Source organism: Seriola aureovittata, chromosome 19, assembly GCF_021018895.1.
Source record: "Seriola aureovittata isolate HTS-2021-v1 ecotype China chromosome 19, ASM2101889v1, whole genome shotgun sequence".
In the NCBI taxonomy this organism is placed as follows: Eukaryota; Metazoa; Chordata; class Actinopteri; order Carangiformes; family Carangidae; genus Seriola; species Seriola aureovittata.
In genome coordinates, this window is record NC_079382.1 from 6,523,591 (window position 1) to 6,541,659 (window position 18,069).

The 18,069-nt window shown below is 39.8% G+C and overlaps 1 protein-coding gene and 1 long non-coding RNA gene across 3 annotated transcripts; one reads left to right on the plus strand and one right to left on the minus strand.

Moving 5' to 3' along the window:
* Positions 1–1,852: 1,852 nt before the first annotated feature.
* On the plus strand, positions 1,853–15,505 carry agbl5 (AGBL carboxypeptidase 5). 2 transcript variants are annotated; one of them, XM_056404756.1, is made up of 17 exons: positions 1,853–1,991; positions 3,424–3,718; positions 3,840–4,011; positions 4,158–4,324; positions 4,459–4,636; positions 4,795–4,973; positions 5,587–6,118; positions 6,244–6,413; positions 7,341–7,476; positions 7,770–7,987; positions 8,134–8,336; positions 9,063–9,239; positions 13,366–13,496; positions 13,637–13,689; positions 13,840–14,015; positions 14,480–14,613; positions 14,704–15,505. In XM_056404756.1, exons 2-17 carry the CDS (start codon positions 3,504–3,506, stop codon positions 14,779–14,781), a joined length of 2,919 nt encoding a protein of 972 aa, XP_056260731.1. In that variant the 5' UTR covers positions 1,853–1,991; positions 3,424–3,503; the 3' UTR covers positions 14,782–15,505. The 2 variants fall into 2 exon arrangements, with proteins under 2 accessions (XP_056260731.1, XP_056260732.1); XM_056404757.1 differs by lacking the exon at positions 9,063–9,239.
* A 1,455-nt stretch (positions 15,506–16,960) lies between these two features.
* On the minus strand, positions 16,961–17,985 carry LOC130187301 (uncharacterized). The gene is made up of 2 exons (XR_008830441.1): positions 17,830–17,985; positions 16,961–17,035 (listed from the first exon to the last, which is right to left on the minus strand). It is a non-coding gene; the product is annotated as an uncharacterized LOC130187301 (long non-coding RNA).
* Positions 17,986–18,069: the final 84 nt, after the last annotated feature.

Here is an 18,069-nt window from a genome sequence, read left to right on the forward strand (position 1 = left end):
ATTGTTTTGAGCCACTCATTTTAGAGTGACTCAGTTTTTTCCCCCAATTTTCTCTCTGTAAATAAAACATAAAGTGCGCATGATCAAATATCATAATTTCTCTGAAGCAAAGGAAACTTGCAAACTTGCCATGATTAATCAAGATAAAGAATAACAATTAAAAACATTAGTCCACCTCATTTGAAAACTTAAGTTATATTGCTGCGTTAAAAGCCTGAGTAAACTTTACTTGAAATTGCAGTTGGTATATATATAGTTGAAGTTATTTTCCTTGAAATTTTGAGTTGAAATAGTGTTTGAATGGATAATGAAACAGTTTTTTGTTTTTTTGTTTTTAATTCAAGCAACAAATTAGCATTAGCCTAGTTAAACAACTTGTGTAACTTAACTTTCTGAGCGGAAATAAAGTGTATCTTCAAGTTGAGTTTACTCACATTTTCAATTGCTTGGAATTAGACTTCTATTCTCAAGAAAATAATGTTTCGTTTTCGTTTTCAAAATGATTAAGCCACAATGTTGTTCTGAGATGATGAGATTGTTTGTGATATGACACATGATTCAAAAAAGTAACCAACCATTTCAATATTGCAAGCAGAAAAAACTCTTTTACTATTAACTTTTTTCTCCCAGTGAATACATGAGCAAATTTGTGGAGGAAATAATACTGAATGAACAACATTATGTGGCCTTTCTCTGGATCAGCTGCACTAGATGGATCTTAAAGCTGCTCTGATCAATAATTGTATATGAACAATTGATCAGATGATTATATGTAATGTGAAAGGCACTGTTTGTGATGAACCTACAGAAAATTATCATCCGACTCTGCTGTTCCCCTCTGCTCTATAAAGAGTTTTAGCATCTTTCAGTTCATTATTTTGCTTTTACAGCGCGTTTTCACTTCTGCTGCTTTCACTATCACCGCTCTTATCAGTGTCACCTTCATTTTCGGCCACACAGAATGCAGCTCTAAGAGAAAAACTTCTAAAAAGCCACTCTATGCTACTTGCTCAGCACCAAATGACAGACAAAGCTAGATACTGGTTGGGAAACACTGTGGACCATTCAGCAGCCAAGGAGACAGATATTTTCCTCAGGGGAGGGTTGAAAACAAAACAGAACAAAAAGGAAAGTAAATATTAGATTTACGTTTGCCAAGTGACCAGAAAATCAATCATTACAGGTTTAAGTAAGGTTAAAGACTTAACCTTTTTAATTTATTAATTTCTAAGTTAACATCTAAGTGCCTATAATAGGTGTCACATCTGCCTTAGTTCATATTTCTATGATAGTTTCTATGATTTCTAGATAGTTAGTTCTTGGGATCATCTCCATTCAACCAATTAAGTTTTATTATGCAATACTATCACAAATTGGTTTTCTTAGACTTTGGAATAAATAATATCCTGAATAGTGTTCTTTACCAAAGTCTTTTCAGGTTTAGTACACTCTCTCAAACTCTTTTCTGGTTACTCTGAGTACATAACCCTGTCCTGACCACAGGATGAAATAGTATTGTTGGTGAGTTTAATATTTTGTTGCTGGAGTTTGTTTTTTGATTTTTAGTTTAACTTTTTTTTTTTACATTTATCTTTTCTTGCTCATGTACATTTTTTTCCGTAATATTTGTGTATTTAGCACTGAATAGCCACCATAAAGAGTCGTCGTATTGTTATAAGAACAATGTTGGTCAGTTGATTAGTATAAGATTGGAGTGTATGAATATATTTATAGTCCTTATTATCTCTGAATGCTAATATCGGATAATTACTTCTCCACTTTGTTCTAATACCACAATTATTGCCCTGTCGGTGCCCGTCCATAATAACAAACGTCCTACCACTTGTTACTGCTCGGATTAGAGACGAGGAAATTTCCAGGCATCTTTCATTTCTACAGGGAAACCTGAACGCAGCAGAGAGACCAATGAATTGAGGGTGAAGAAGGAAGGACGGTGAAAACAAAAATGGACATCGGTCGAAAATAACCTAGTAAGACTGAAAATTAATTGTCTCGTGTTAAAACATTGGTGCAGCTAAAATGCTGTGACAATGTTGCGACGAAAAAATGCACATTCAGTAAAAAAAAGACGTTTCGTTTTCACCGACTGCTAGTTCGGTAGCTAAGTTAGCCTCAGTAGCTTAGAAACGTATGCTAGCATTATTAGCTGTAACATTAACGGTACAGTATTGGCCGCTAAGTCTAGCATGGTAGTAACCGTTAGCTAGCATTTTCTCATTTAAATAGCGTTAAATGAGAGCATTTTGTGAACCGAGTGTAACGCTTGCAGCCGAGACTTCACACCCCCTTTATTGTGTGCTAGATGTCTCGGTCAGCTGTTGTTGTTATTACTCTGTTACTGAAACCAAACAGCAGCCATTATTGTATCCCTCTGAACAGAGGTGTAGTCATGTTCTCATAAGTGATGGACAACCATGCATCGGTTTATCTGCGCCAGTGGTACAGTGATTACGGGGGTCTAGCTAACACTGGAGTGCCAATGAAGATAATATTGCATATAGTTTGACCATGGTTGTAGTTTCTCTATGGTCCTCAGGTTGTCGCTGTTATGTGTTGACTTCATATGCTGTATATAAATGCTTGATTTGCATATAAGCGAGTAAAAATGTTTAATCGACATGATATCTCTAATTACAAGTAAGACTGAGTTACCGAGTTACTTTTGCTTGGTGCCTCCATTTAAAGATATATGAAGTTCAGTTTTGACTATCGAAATGTGAACTCCAGATATCTCCATAGTTATAAGTGAGTCATAATGTCAATTATAGATATATTTAATTTCCTCACTGGATTGTCTTTTAGGTAGACAAAACAAAGATATTACTACCAAGACTAAGCTGTTACAAGCAACTGCAATTTTTAAACATGTAGAATTAGTGTCATGGCTTGTCAGTACTAGAGTGGAGATATTTTGAATATGACTGAATGAGACCAGCCACTGTGCCTTTTAAGTGGCATGCATGCTGTTTGGGTGTCATAAAAGGTGAAAATGAATTAACTGTATGATGACACCTTTTTTTTTGGAGCTGACAGGTAAGCAGGAAATTTGTTGTTTGAGGTCAGGTATATAGTAAGCACTTTGGTCATTGCTGAGACAAACAGTCAGTAATTGTGTGTTTATAAGCACATCAGTTTACTTAGACATGTGTGAGTTGCAAAATGGGCCTAGAACTGAGAAATATTTTTTCCTATAGCCCAGAATACTGTAGCTGTGCCACTGTGTCATTCCAATACAGGTTGCTTCATGTAAGACTAAAGGGCTGTCTGAGTTTTTGGATCCATTTATCACTCTTGTTTCAACTCATTTTGCCAGAAATGACAGCACAAGCATCCCTACATTTTTTCTTTCTTTATATTTTTTGTGAGTGTAAATGTGTTTTTGTTTTTCTGATTTCATAACAGACTGTCTATGTCAGACCTCTGACTGGCTCATCACAAAGAACCTGAGGGGAGAAAAGTCAAAGAGGCCAGAGTTCAGAACCATGGAGGCTCGGTTTGGTAATATTGTGTTCAGCTCCAAGTTTGACTCAGGAAACCTCGCACGTGTGGAGAAGGTGGAGAAGGGCAGCTCCAGCCCTTCCTCTGATACAGCTTCCAGTGGGAGTGCCCCCTCAGGGTCTACTATTACCCCTGACTATGAGTTCAATGTGTGGACTCAGCCAGACTGTGCTGGTACTGAGCATGAGAACGGAAACAGGTAAAAAAAACTTCTGCTTTTGTAGAAGGTATTTTGTTGTTTACATGAGAGGACAAAAGGCACGAACAATGCTTCTTTGTAGATAAATATCTTTACTTTCTGCACTGTTTTTGTGTTTCAGATCATGGTTTTACTTCAGTGTGCGGGGTGCAGCACCTGGGAAGATACTTAAGATCAATGTGATGAACATGAATAACCAGAGGAAGCTGTATAGCCAGGGTATGGCTCCTCTTGTACGCACTTTACCTGGCAAGAACCGATGGGAAAGGATCCGAGACAGACCCACATCTGAGGTATATACACACACTCAGAGGCTGTCAGGCAGAGGATGTGGGCAACAGGAACCAATGAGGCAGAGTGCTGTCAGTCTGGCTTCCTGACAACTATAATTATCTTTCTAATAATATGTCTCTTCTTCCTTTATTCTATCGCTTTCCAGATTGTAGAAAACCAGTTCATTCTCTCATTCACTCACCGGCTGTTGGAGGTGCGGGGGGCTACCACCTACTTCTCCTTCTGCTACCCATTCTCATACAGTGAGTGCCAGGAGATGCTGCAGCAGTTGGATGAGAGCTACCCCAATGCTGCTAAACTCAGTCCAATCAGGTAAAACATACACAATACAACCCCCCACAACACATGCAATACATGTCAATTGACATGTATTTGTAAGTAAAATGCCTCTCTCTTTTCAACTCTCACTCTCTGAAATCTCTGTCCTCGCCTGTGCCCTCTGCCAGTGCACCGGGCAGTGTGTATTATCATCGCGAGTTGCTGTGCCACTCTCTGGATGGCAATAGGGTGGACCTGCTCACTGTGACCAACTGCAACGGGATGCACGAAGAGAGAGAACCCCGGCTGCCTAAGCTGTTTCCCGACAACAACACTCCAAGACCACATCGCTTTTCCAGCAAAAGGGTATGACTCAGTTGTGCATAAACACAATCAGTATTGTCGTTTGTAATGTTACACTTTTAGTGGCTTTTAATGACAACATTTAAGGCTGAGGCTGATGTGGAATTACCTAATAATCTCAAAGAGATGAAGCTGACCCTTGTTGGTGTGTCTGTTTGCAGGTGTTTTTCCTCAGCAGTCGGGTACACCCAGGGGAGACGCCCTCATCCTTTGTGTTTAATGGTTTCCTAAACTTTATCCTAAGAAGAGATGACCCACGTGCTCATGCACTTCGAAACATGTTTGTGTTCAAGCTCATTCCTATGCTCAATCCAGACGGGGTTGTACGTGGACATTACAGGTAAGAATTTCACATACATATATGGTTTGCATTAAACTCATCATTCATTACATTTCTCATAAATGTTTTGTGTTATTTATGTCATGATGTGACTTACCTTGTAAAAGGGTTAAATTACAGTTACAGGTAGTTACAACAGGTAACAGTGGCTCATATGAGTTACTTGGCAGGATTTTTGACTTGCAAATAGATCCCATAAAATGTATAACAGGAGTCTTGTTTACTAAACCAACAGTGAAATCGAGTAACACAGGAAACTGTTGAACATGTTTACATGCACTATAATAACCTGATTACTGTAAGTCTACATATAAACATGCCACAAGTCAGTAATCAGATTTCTCTCCTACCACAGACCTTATTTTGGAAGCATTATTTACTTATTTTAACCATATAACTAAATAGTGATATACTGGTAATTGTTCCTGGTGGTTTTTCTCTGTACAGCTCTGTGCATCACAAATCTGGAATGATGTGTACCTTAAAATAGCATCTGAACCATCTTCTCTTTAAACAAACACTGCTTGTAATTAGTATGCTAGAAAAAGCCCTTCGGTTATACAGAAGATTATTACAGTTTTTTAATTACTAGCAATCTGTCTCTGTTTTGAAGGACTGATTCCAGAGGAGTGAACTTGAACAGACAATACCTGAACCCCAGCCCCGAGCTGCACCCATCCATCTATGGAGCCAAAACACTGTTGCTCTACCACCACATGCACAACCGCTTGCACATTACACAATCCGGCACTCACTTTAACAGCCCTTCACACACGCAGACCACGCCCCTGAACATCAAACCCGCCAATCAGCATCAAGCCCCTCCCCTCACCGCCCTTGACGTCAGCGTGAACCAACAAACGGTAGAGAAGGAAGAAAATCCTGCACAGCCCGAAGTTCCCATGGTGATGGAAGAAAATGTCTGGGTTACCACAGAGACAGGGAAAGGAGACCAGAACAGTTCATCAATCTCTTCAGAGACTGTAGCCCCTGTTACTGTAGAGGTAACAGTCCCACAGGTGGAGGAACAGGAATCAATTCCACCCCAGGAGGGAGGCGTGGCATATTATGTGGACTTACATGGCCACGCCTCCAAACGTGGATGTTTCATGTATGGAAACAGCCTTCCCAATGAGAGCCAGCAGGTAAAAGATTGTCTGTGTATTCCAACCCTTACCTTGGTATATTTCTGGAACAATGTCAGATGATATTTTGTATTATTGTCAAAGTTTTTCTTAGCTTCACTCCACTCCCTTTCCTCTGTCTTCAGGTAGAAAACATGCTGTACCCAAGGCTGATCGCTGTGAACTCTGCCCACTTTGATTTCCTTGGCTGTAACTTCTCAGAGAAAAACATGTATGCACGAGACAAGAGAGATGGGCAGTCCAAAGAAGGCAGCGGGCGAGTGGCCATTCACAAGGCCATAGGGCTGCTTCACAGGTCAGATTTCAATGAATACACACCACTTCAATAGGTGATGTTCAGTGGTCAGTTCAAATAGCACATTGCAACTTTTTAATCTATTTTCAATACTCCTTTGGGTTTTGAATTGAGTCAATTGTAAGGTTATCAGAAATTCAAGGATGTGTAATTATCCCACTGTTAATCGTGCATCTTTAATGTTTGTTCATTTGATCAAAATACAGTTTACATAATAGTACGAATTAGGGCTGTCCCAAACGATTATTCTTTAAACGATTAATCTAGCGATTATTCTTTTCGATTATTCGACTAATCTAACGATTATTTTTTTTATTAACCTAACAGTAATTTTATTGCAATTATTTTCCAGTTAGTCATTTAATATAACAATTTGCCCCGTCCAACACACACACACACTGCACCAGGGTGTTTCCTCTTTATGTGCTCGTGCATGACTGTCGTGCTAGAGTGATATGCCAGATGCACTTTGCAGAGTCTGCAGACTACCGCACTGTTGGTGTCAAGATTAAAGTATTCCAAAACTTTGGAGGACCGTGTGCAAGCCTTTTTTGCCGTGTGTTGCTCCACACGCTCCGTCGTACTGCTGGTAGACGCCGCCATTTTGTTCAAATAGATTACACAGACGCAAATCATTCATGTAGTAAATGACTTCAATTACGTCACCGCGTTGTCCCAGCCCTTGCGCTGCGCTTGTATCCGGGTAAACCAAAGACGATGGATATAAACGGTCCCATTAGAAAGTTCCGGTTTTGTTCTATGAACATTTACCCTGTGTGGTTTTACACGACGCGTCGACACTAAAATTCCACATCGAATAATTTTTATAATCGACAACGTCGATTACGTCGGATAATCGTCCCAGCCCTAGTACGAAACAGTAGCTGTAGGAATAGTTGGTCATGTTTCTGTTATTCTCCCCGACAGCTACACTCTGGAGTGCAACTACAACACAGGAAAAAGCATGAACACCATTCCACCTGCCTGCCATGACAACGGACGGGCAACCCCTCCTCCACCTCCATCATTCCCTCCAAAATACACTCCAGAAATATTTGAACAGGTAGGAGGAAAAGAGTGGTTTGTTTTACAGGTATTTCATCTCATTCAATTCATTCAATTTATTTCACTGTGTCAGGATTGTAGTTTTTTGGGAACATGAATGAAATCCTTTCAACTCATATCATCCCAAGCTATTGACTCACTGTCAGCAGCTGATAATTCCAACTGGAACACATGTTTATTGAAATGTGGTGAAAATGTTTGTGAAATGAACTACAGAATCTATCTGCAAACAAAATTTACCTAACAAGACAAGGCAGTTCTGAAGTAAACTCAAGTGATGCTGTGCATCAGGTGGGGCGTGCCGTGGCTGTCTCAGCCCTGGATATGGCAGAGTGTAACCCCTGGCCAAGACTGGTTCTGTCGGAGCACAGCTGCCTGACAAATCTCCGAGCCTGGATCCTCAAACACGTACGCAACACTAAAGGCCTGAACACACACATCCACTCTCACCCTCCACCAAGAATACACCACAATGGCAGCAAGGCTTCACCGCCAAAGAATTTCAACAAGTGAGTTCAAACAAAGAAGCCAAACAACTTACACAAAAATGTGTACTAAAGTATGTTGAGTTTTCATGTGGAACAAACCGTTTGATTGGCTCTGTGTTGAGGTTTTTTTTTTTTTTTTTCTGTGATTTATTTTTTTTCCCATGCAGCTGTCTGTCTGGTTCAGCTTCGGAGAACACCCTCAGCCGCATTCGCTGCAACAGCCACAGTAGCAGCAGCCAGACACCCTCCCCAAAGATGCACAGCTCTCCGAGCTTTACTTTTGGCTGCCCCCCACCCAGAACTCACACGCAGCACAACAGCACACACACAAGTGGACGTGGAGGCAACAAGACACTCGGGCCAGTCAGGGGTAAGCTGACCTCTCAACAATCTGCCTGTCATACTGGTTGCTGGTTTCCTCTTCCTGGGTGTTTCTCCACTCTTCTCTTTTCCTCTCTCAACGTTACACGTTCTGTCTCTTAGTGGCTCTTGTGGCTGCCGTCCTCTGTTTTTACTGATGCTGATGAACGGTTGATGGCTGGTAGTGGGCTCTTTTAGGTAGTGTGGTTCTTTTAGGATGCCAGATTGGTGTGTCAATGTCTGTAATAGTCAGCTTCAGGTTTACTGTTACAGTGATGTGAACTGGGCCCCAGGCTTGGGAGGATTTCTATTTTACAGACATCAACAAATGGATTCTTGTCCTGGATGTCTCTGGCCTGTAATATGAGCATGACCCCTGCATGACCTGAGCATGACTCCACCCGCTGCTGTTGTCTGTGCATGCATTTTGTCACCTTCAACTGTAGTCCTGCTCAGAATGAGGATGAGACTGCATGACTTTTGTGTTTTAATGAGCCCTGTTCCTAGGCACCACAACCAAATTGATTGTTTGGGTGGAAAAATTAGCATATTTTTCCATTATTCAGATTGATTATGACTACAGGCCATCAATTAGCTTACCTGGAGGATTTTAACATCTGCTGTGCCTCAGTACATGGCTCTTGTGAACGGCAGTTTCCACAGGTACCCACTTTGTGTTGCACACAATCCCCGCATGTCTCTGAGTTGGTGTGCGTATGTGTCTTCCTCTCTGTAGACCCTAAGCCTCAGGAGAAGAGACGTCCCCCCCACCACCGCTCCATCCTACGGTCCCCCAGCAACAGCCACACACCCTTACGTCCCCCACTCTCACCCCCTTCCTCCTCCTCCTCCTCGTCTTCCTCAGTGTGTGCTGCGGGCTCCTGTCCCCTCCCGGCCTCCGTCAGTATGACAGGTCTGTACTCCCTCCAGCCCCCCAGCCTCTCCACCTTGCTCCCCTCCCTGCAGGCTCTGCCCCGCCCCGGGCTGCTCTCCAAACTGAGCCCCCTTCTCCTTCAGAGCCTACCACCGGCCACCAACACTCCAACTGGGCCCACCCAGGACTGAATCTAACCTAACCTGTGAGGGCCTCTGTGTGCGTGCGTGCGTGCGTGCGTGCGTGCGTGCGTGCGTGTGCGTGTGTGTGTGGGTGGACAGAGTGAGTGTAAGTGCAAATTGCTATCTGGTGTATGTCTGTGAGTGTGTGATTGAAACATTACTGGTGCTAGCTCTTCTAACTTTTCCTCAAATATTTGTTTTTGTTTTTCCTTCTGCACATATCTGCATAATTACATGTATCTACAGTATTAGCACCTTAGGATAAATGATACACTTGAGAGTGCAAATGTTCCTCAAATCTCAATTATGACTGAAATGTGTTGAGAAACGTTTTTCCTTTCATTACCAACGTTAAATCAAGCATTGTGTAACACACAACCTTCTGACATAGTTCTTGTGGATTCTCTTTACTAACCAAAGCAGACCAGTTAGTGTGTGAATGTGTTTAGCAATGTGCGGCAGTTGCTTAGCTACATAATCTCCATTGTGTCCTTGAACTTGCAGAATATACAGTAGATATTAGCAGTATACATTGATATTAGAAATATTATACGAATGGATTAAATTCAATTCAGTTTTATTTATATAAGTAGCGCCAAATCATAACATACATTATCTCAAGGCACTTTACAGGGTCACAACCTTATAATATTACAGAGAGAAACAGTTCTCACTATGAGCAGCACTTGGCAACAGTGAAGAGGAAAAACTCCCTTCTAACAGCAAGAAACCTCCCTCGACCGGTTGGGGTGAGAGGAGAAAGAGGGAGGTGAGTGGGAGAGAGAAGAAGTGCTCAGTGCGTCATGGAAGTTCCCCTAGCAGTCTAGGCCTATAGCAGTATAACTATGGGATGGTTCACCTGAGCCAGCCCTAACTATAATCTTTATGAAAGAGGGAAGTTTTAAGCCTTTATCTTAAATGTAGAGAAGTGTCTGCCTCCCAAACCCAAACTAGGTGCTGGTTCCACAGGAGAGGAGCCTGATAGCTGAAGTTTCTGCCTCACATTCTACTCTTGGTAACTCTAGGAACCACAAGTCGACCTGCATTTTGAGAGCGGAGAGCACTGTTGGGATAATGGAGTACTTTGAGCTCTTTAAGATTGGTGTAGTTCGGTCATTAAGGGCTTTATATGTAAGGAGGAGGATTTTACATTCTATTCTGGATTTTATAGGGAGTCAGTGCAGTGAAGCTAACACAGGAGAAATATGAGCTCTTTTTCTAGTTCCTGTCAGTACTCATTCTGCAGCATTTGAAGGCTTTTCACTGAGTTATTGGGACACCCTGATAATATGGAATTACAGTAGTCCAATCTGGAGGAAACAAATGCATGGATTAGTTTTTTAGCATCCTTTGAGACAGTATGTTAATTTTAATTTTCACAGTATTGGGCAGGTGGAAGAAGGCTGTCCTAGAGACGGGGTAAAGGTTCCTTACAGTAGAACTTGTAAGTGGCTTTTTCAGTCCGTATACAAGTAACAAATTAATAGAATTTCCATACTGTGTTGATATTTGGGAAATACTGTTACTCTTACTCTTAAGCTACAATGTGATTTACTTTTGCGATTTTGCACTTTAATTTTTGAAATATTTATTTTATTTAATTTTTGAGAGATTGGGTTTGCAGAATTAGACTGAACATGTGGCTTCTGTTTCTGTAAAATCTTTTAAAGCACTTTCTGATCTTTTGTTCCTTTCCCCAGTGTATTTGGATTTCACTTTGTAATGGTAATATGTAAAACAGTGCAGGTCGCAGACTGATCACACCGTCCCATTATAGTCATATATGGAGTTAGCTCGGTGTAGGACTTAGCGTTCTGTAGTCTACATTTAAATCCTTGTGATCAAAAATCACATGTAAAAGGTCTGTTGTTTAATTTTTGTGTGTAAGTCTGTGATAATAATGAAACCTGTATCATTCCAGTGTCAGTCCAGTCTTGGTGCTGACATTATGATATTCACAGAGTAGCCTATTGCCAGAAACCTCATGCGGACCATCACTGGCTTAAATCCTCAAGGATGATGGAGTTAAAAAAAAAAAGGGTTGTGTCATAGAGCTGCCAACAAGCAATATCATATAAAATTATTTGTTTTTCCAACAGTGTGACCAAGTCAAAGTTGGCAAGTGTTAATAATTTTCTAATGAGATTCCAGAATTGGTTTTGGTGTATATAAAGTGTGAGTTTTTTTTTAAATTAAATTATTTGTCATCAAGCCGGTGAAGAAATCATTGATCATTATTTATTCAAGCACATTTGTGTGTTTCGTTGTGTAAATTGAATTTGACAGGTGTGTAGTTGATGGTCAAAGTTTATATATTTTGTGATTTGCAGAGGTGAGAAATTATCTCATCGTCTTGGTCTATATGTATAAGCCTCATAGAGGAATTGTGGAATTATAGTAATTTGTCTGTAATTCAGTTTTGTGTGCTGTCATCCAAGTACTTGATGATGGTCTGAGTTTTAGACCAGCCATTTTAGACGGACTGAAGATGCTGAGGTTGAATGTCTATGATCTGGAAAGGTTTTATGAGCAGCCGATAAACCAGACCTTTGATCGATTGGATCAAAATAGCTTTCTGAATATCTGGCCTTGCTGTAACTATCGTCTGTTTAAGTGCTGTGCAACATTGTAGTTATGGTGTGCCTTGCTCTGTTGTAAGCAGTAGGTCTAGGTGGCTCTGCTCAACCTTTTTTATCAGAACACCTGGATTATATTGTGATCTGATAGGTCATCCATCTTGCCTCTACATCTGCATTGTCCTCTATTTGGAGAAACTTACCCTTGCAAGATGCAATGAAGAAGGAAAAATAGGAGAAATGTATTCATAATTTAGTGGCTTTTTTAATATACAGGCCTAAAACACTGTACCATTTAAAAAATATATATATAAATAACTACAGATGAGTTAAAGGGGCATATTTAAGACTTTTGTTGACCTTTTCATGAAAGGAAAAAGGAGTTAATTAGAGCAGATGTCAAACAAAATCCATCCTCTTTTACTTAGATGTAAAGTTTTCCAAAAAAGGAGCATAGACCTGATAGAGAAATCTTTCAAATTAATGTTAGTGTGTGTGAAACTGTCAACCTCTGAACATTTGATTGTCATTTTGTGTTACAGAGACATAAAAGTCTTACTAAATGCTCCTTTAATGTCACTATGATGATGAGTTTCATGTAGCCTATGCCCACTCCATTCAGGCCAGTGGGGAACGATGTATCATGAGCTTTCACTTTAGACCAGTGCCCTGAAAAAGAAAAACTGTAGTTTTATTCTGCTTTCTCACTGTGAACTTTGATGTCCTGTTTCCCAGTTGTTTCAACCCTAAAGCTTAAATATCTTCATCCAGAATAACAAAGAAAAAGCTTTAGGTGGAAACACACTGTATGCATAGTCACATTCTCATTAGGTCGTTCTGCTTTATCCTCCTTATGAGAATGTTTCCTTCAATGTGGTGCTAACCTTCTATACCAGACTACGGTTAAGTGTTTGTCTGTGTAACATCTTTAAGAATGTCACCTTCTTAAATGTGCTGCTGTCCTTTACCGCCTCTCTGTTTAACCTCTGGAATAAAAACTATCCTTTTGTGAAGCAACTTCTGTGTGTGAGTCCTCTGCTCTCTATTCACTCTGTTGCATGTAATCTTTATTTATCAGCGTCCATGTAGAGTGCAGTTGCTGCCAAACAGTTAAAGGTGCTTGAAAGTCAAACCTCAAGACAATCATTCAACCCAACATGTGAGATCTTGTGAAAACATGTCCTCTTGACCACTGATACATCAACATTCAGCAATTCATGTGTGTTACATTTGTAATTTTTTAAATACTTTAATTTCCTAATAGTTTTTTGTCCTGGAAAAGATCTCTGTCTTTGAATGTTGTGTTGCCGATTTGCCACCTGCTGTTCTCCTTCCCTCTGTTTTTTTTTTTTTTTTTTTTTTTTTTTTTTTTTTTTTTGTATTCATGTCCCTTCATCTGGTTAACAGGCCTCAGCTGTCCAGACTTTCAGGCTGGTGGACACAGTTCAGAGGGCTGGTCCAGAATGCCTTTCCCCACGCGTCCTGGACGTGTGGGGAGAGGGTGCCGAACTCATCACTCCACAGAGACCCGTACAGAGGTTAGCTGACTTTGCTGGCTCACTCACAGAGAGCAAATTCTCCTCATTTCTTGTATTACCCATTTTTTAATTATATATCTTATATATTTTATATACATTTGTTTAACAAAGTCTTGCTATAATATCTCCATCTGTCGCAGACTGCTAAAGGGTTGGCGCCTGAACACATCCTTTCCTCCATCAAATTTAGCAAGTGAGTCCAATCTTGTATACCGAAGAAGAAAATGAAAATACACATCTGCATTGCAACAGTGGGGCATTGTATATTATGGAGATTTGCCTTCTCCATGCTTTGATTTCTCCATGAATGGTGAAAATATTAACCTCTTCGTTGCCTGCCCAGGTGTGAACTACAGCCTCATATAAGCCGCATCCCCATCCGGAGGTTGGGATCAACTGACACCTCTTCCACACGCGACAGTAAAACGACCCCTGTTAGCAATAATCCAGAGGAGTCACCCTCCATGAAGGTGTGGAAGCTGCTCAAACCAGGCCTCCACAGACACCTGTCACTCTCAGGTATGTACTGTATATGCACACATACACACGTATTGCTGTTGTATTAGCTCTGTTTGGCCTAGAGGGAGTCACCTGACTAATAATGGGATCAATTAAGATAGGGCCAGGGCCAGTGACAGGGTTTTGCAGTGGGTCATCTCATAAAAGTTTGATTCCACATGACCTTAAAGCTGCACTAATCAATATTTATTTATTTAGAGTGATCCCACTCTGTAGTTCCCCTCAGTCATACATAGCATTCTATTGTCTTTAACCTCATTGCTTTGGTTTTATGGCCTGAAACTGTTTTGGTTCGTCCCCAGTGTAGGAATTTCTGAACTGCTACTATTTTTACCATTAAATTTGGCTTCAATATGTGTTGATTCAGCATTACGGAGGATATTTTCCCTTGTTCCATCATTTTCAAATGCTCCATGGCATTATTGTTTTGAGTTAACGTCTTTACCGTTTATGTCACTCTGCAGGTGTGTCGGGGAAAGACGGTGCCATGCAGCTGGCCTCTAAGGCACTAATGAAGAAGGGCACTGACAGGAGTTTACACTATAAAGGAAATGCTATCATAGAAACTTCACCAGAGATGGATGAAACACTGCAACAGGTGAAAATAGACACTTGTGTCAAGTGGAATTAACATTACAGTAAGACATAATAAATGACTTAACCAGGCTGTACCTTGTTGTCTTTAAAGGTTGAGGAAACTCCGGCGATGCCGCTGCCTGAGCCTGTGAACATGCGTGAGACAGTGACCCTGTGTGGAGAAGCTTAGGAACTGCACAGTAGAGGAGACACTTCGTATATCTGTATTTCTTAATGTGAGCCTAAATCACAATGTTGTGATCACAGCCAGGTAGATCTTGATAACAAGGAGGGCATTGTCATCACAGGAGGATTATTTGGGGCATCCTAATGTGCAATATATCATTTTTATCTTTATTTATTCAGTTTCCAGAGCATGCATGATGTATTCAACCATGCTGTTCGACATAGTTATAACTGCCCAGTACAAACATTGAGTAGCTTTACTGGAGCAGCTGGGGGTTCAGTGCCTTGCTCAATGACACCACAGCAGTGGTTGAGGTAGGGGAGAGGCACACACTTTCCCCATCCCAGTTTTACAACTCATCAAAATCCAGTGACTTGAAATATCTTTAAACATTTCAGCTTCTATCACTGTACCTCACATTTGTGTTTTTATAATTTTAGTTCTGTCTTCTGCCGCTTGTTCCCACAAAAAGGCAGTAGGTGCACTCTGACCAATACTGTTATGCACTGATAGATATACTATATGTTTTCAGTCAGCCACTTGTACTCTTACAGCAAAGGTTGACTTTTATTCCAGCTGACACGCACAACAGCACCTTTAGCGCCCCCTTTATTTCCTTTTGTGTGTTTAGAAACAAATGTGTGAGAAGTGTGTATTTAATGTAATTATTCCAGAAGTTGTTTGTGCTTTGCCTATAATGCCCATAAAAGGGAGTCAACCCCTGTTGGACCTTTTCATGGTTTGTTTTTACCACACTGCTCAACAGAAAAGAAACTCAAATGTGAAATTGTAAAATCATACTTATTTAAGTAAAAATGTAAAACATTAGTTAGTGTTGTGTATCTATAAGTTAGTAATTCATGTGTAGCAACTGATTTTAGGATAAATGCAGTTGTATCTGGAAAGCCCAAACAATTGTTGGGAGAGGACAATATCAAACTAATCCATGAAGTTAATGAAAAGTACCAAATAGGAGAAAGTAACAAAAAAATCAAAGCATAGCTGTAAATCTACCTTTACCAGGCCAGAATACAGAGAAATGCTAGAGGAAAACCTTCTGTATTCTGCAAAAGAACTGTAACTTGGGGAGTTTAATTTCCAAATATACATAAAGCCAAAGTTGCACAAGTGGCTTAAAAACAAGTTTGAGTCCAAAGTTGATACAGACCTAAACATATGACTAATGGATGTAAATTTTGTTACCTCACTTCACATTGAATTGGAAGGGGATGAATACTAATACATGATAAGGTCCAAACGGGGGGTTGATACCATTTATGGGTAATACATATTTGTATTGAATATACTTTTTCTGTCACATTCCTATAGAGCTTTTTGCTCCACAGCACACCAATATGGGAACAAATCATATATATAAATAAGACAATACTATGTTGGAATTGTGAAAAAAACTTGAAGTATAATTAAATTAACTTGAAATAAAGTTTGTGTACTTTAAATTTTGCACAATAACTTAATAACAATTTATTTAATGTATGTGTAGAAAACCTCGAGGAATTTACTGAAAAATCAATGCAGATGGACTTCACATATTTTTATTAGAAAAAAACACTACTGTGCAATCATAACAACATAGAAATTCTTCTCTAGGAATAAGGATGGGAAGACAGGGAATGTTGTTGGTGTTGGCTTAGATTCCCATCTCACCTGTGGGAAAAAGACAAACTGGGTTCACATGTGTTAAATGCTAGACAAAATAGTCCTGTTTGAAGTTGAATGTGCTACAGTTATTAAACCAGACTATAAATGAACATTTAAATATGGTTTCTCCACATTTTTACTGATAACCAATGATAAATTATAAACACGCCAGCCATGTACTGAACTGGTATGACTCAGGTACTTCTCCATGTGCCATGATGCCTTTAATTCTGTGCATTCTACACAAACACTACTTTTCTTGCTTTCAATCATTAGTATATCACACCTTTTTGTTAAAGGGACCTATTCAACAAATTCAGTGATGTAGTATGGTGTTAAACATGTGTTTTTTTGAGGGCACAATGGACCATGACTAACAGTTGTAACCATACACACAATAAAAAAAACAAGGTATGGGAGTGATGAACCATCTTAGGCAAACATAGATTACACTTACCTCTCCAATCATATTGGGAAACTCTATTCCTGCTTCTTGGGGTTATTGACAGCGACGTAGTGATATAACACCACCAGCAGGAACAATGACACGCCAAGCATGTTGGCAAATATAGCCAGCTGCACGTCTGTCACCATTCTGCCAAGGATAAAGAGACACAATGGAGCATTGGAAGAAAAAGATTGTTTGGCAAATGGATGATGGAGGTATAGATATTTTAGCAAGTCAATTTACTATAAACTCATGTTTAGTTTGTATCATCTTGATTTACTGACGTGTAATGCAGGTTTATCACCTTTTAGCCATTTGTACACGTTGATTTCATTATGGTGTGAAGTTAAGTTATAACTAACTAATGTTCACAATAATAAGAGGAATGATTTCCCCCTGATAAACTGCCTATATCCCTATGTTTAAGATCTCTGCAAGTCATTTTTAGTTGTTGTAATTCACCGAGAAAAGGAAAAAGAAAAGGTACTCCTTATATAATTAGTGGTTAGCGATATTATGTTAATTTGATAGTATAGTATTTATTTTTAATATAGTGATTTGAAGTAACTTTAGATTAAAGCATCCCAAACCACAGGCATACACCTGTATTTTTGAAAACATAATCATATATTTCATACCGGTAACTCAACATGCAGAGACAACAGTGCCTTCCTGACCACAATACGCCGACACTTACTTAATATTTGTAAATTTAATCAATTTATATACATGGTGGTTAATCACTCTGCCAAATCATGGTCAGTTTTCTGAGTGGACTATCAATCTGTGTAACGTCAACCCAGCTAGCTAGCTAGCTAACTGGTAGAACCAGCACCTACACTGGTAAAACTAACCGATACGATGGATGCTACATATGAAGCTTCGACATAATTACAAAAATAAACCCATTGCAACGCAGTTTAGCTACTGATACTACTTACGTTATCCCTTGGCTTAGGTTTTTACTGTCAGTTCGAGCGTTTCTTCAGCTGCTCAGCAGCAAACAAGCAAACGTATCTTACTTCCGGCTGGAGGGAAAGCCACGTCACTTTTAGGAGCACCATAGAAATACTTTTAATAGAGCAGACCTCAGTGATCAAAGAACGAAAATAAAACACTTCAGCAATCATAACCCTTATTCATTTTTTCAAGTGACACCATGAAAAATTGTAACGGTATAA

Bases quoted from the DNA above. Each gene is read 5' to 3' on its own strand.
- agbl5 (XM_056404756.1), top strand. From the start codon at position 3,504: ATGGAGGCTCGGTTTGGTAATATTGTGTTCAGCTCCAAGTTTGACTCA. The intron at 4,974-5,586 runs GTAAGAATTTCA...TCTGTTTTGAAG, and splicing joins GTTGTACGTGGACATTACAG to GACTGATTCCAGAGGAGTGA. The intron at 13,690-13,839 runs GTGAGTCCAATC...TTGCCTGCCCAG, and splicing joins TCCTCCATCAAATTTAGCAA to GTGTGAACTACAGCCTCATA.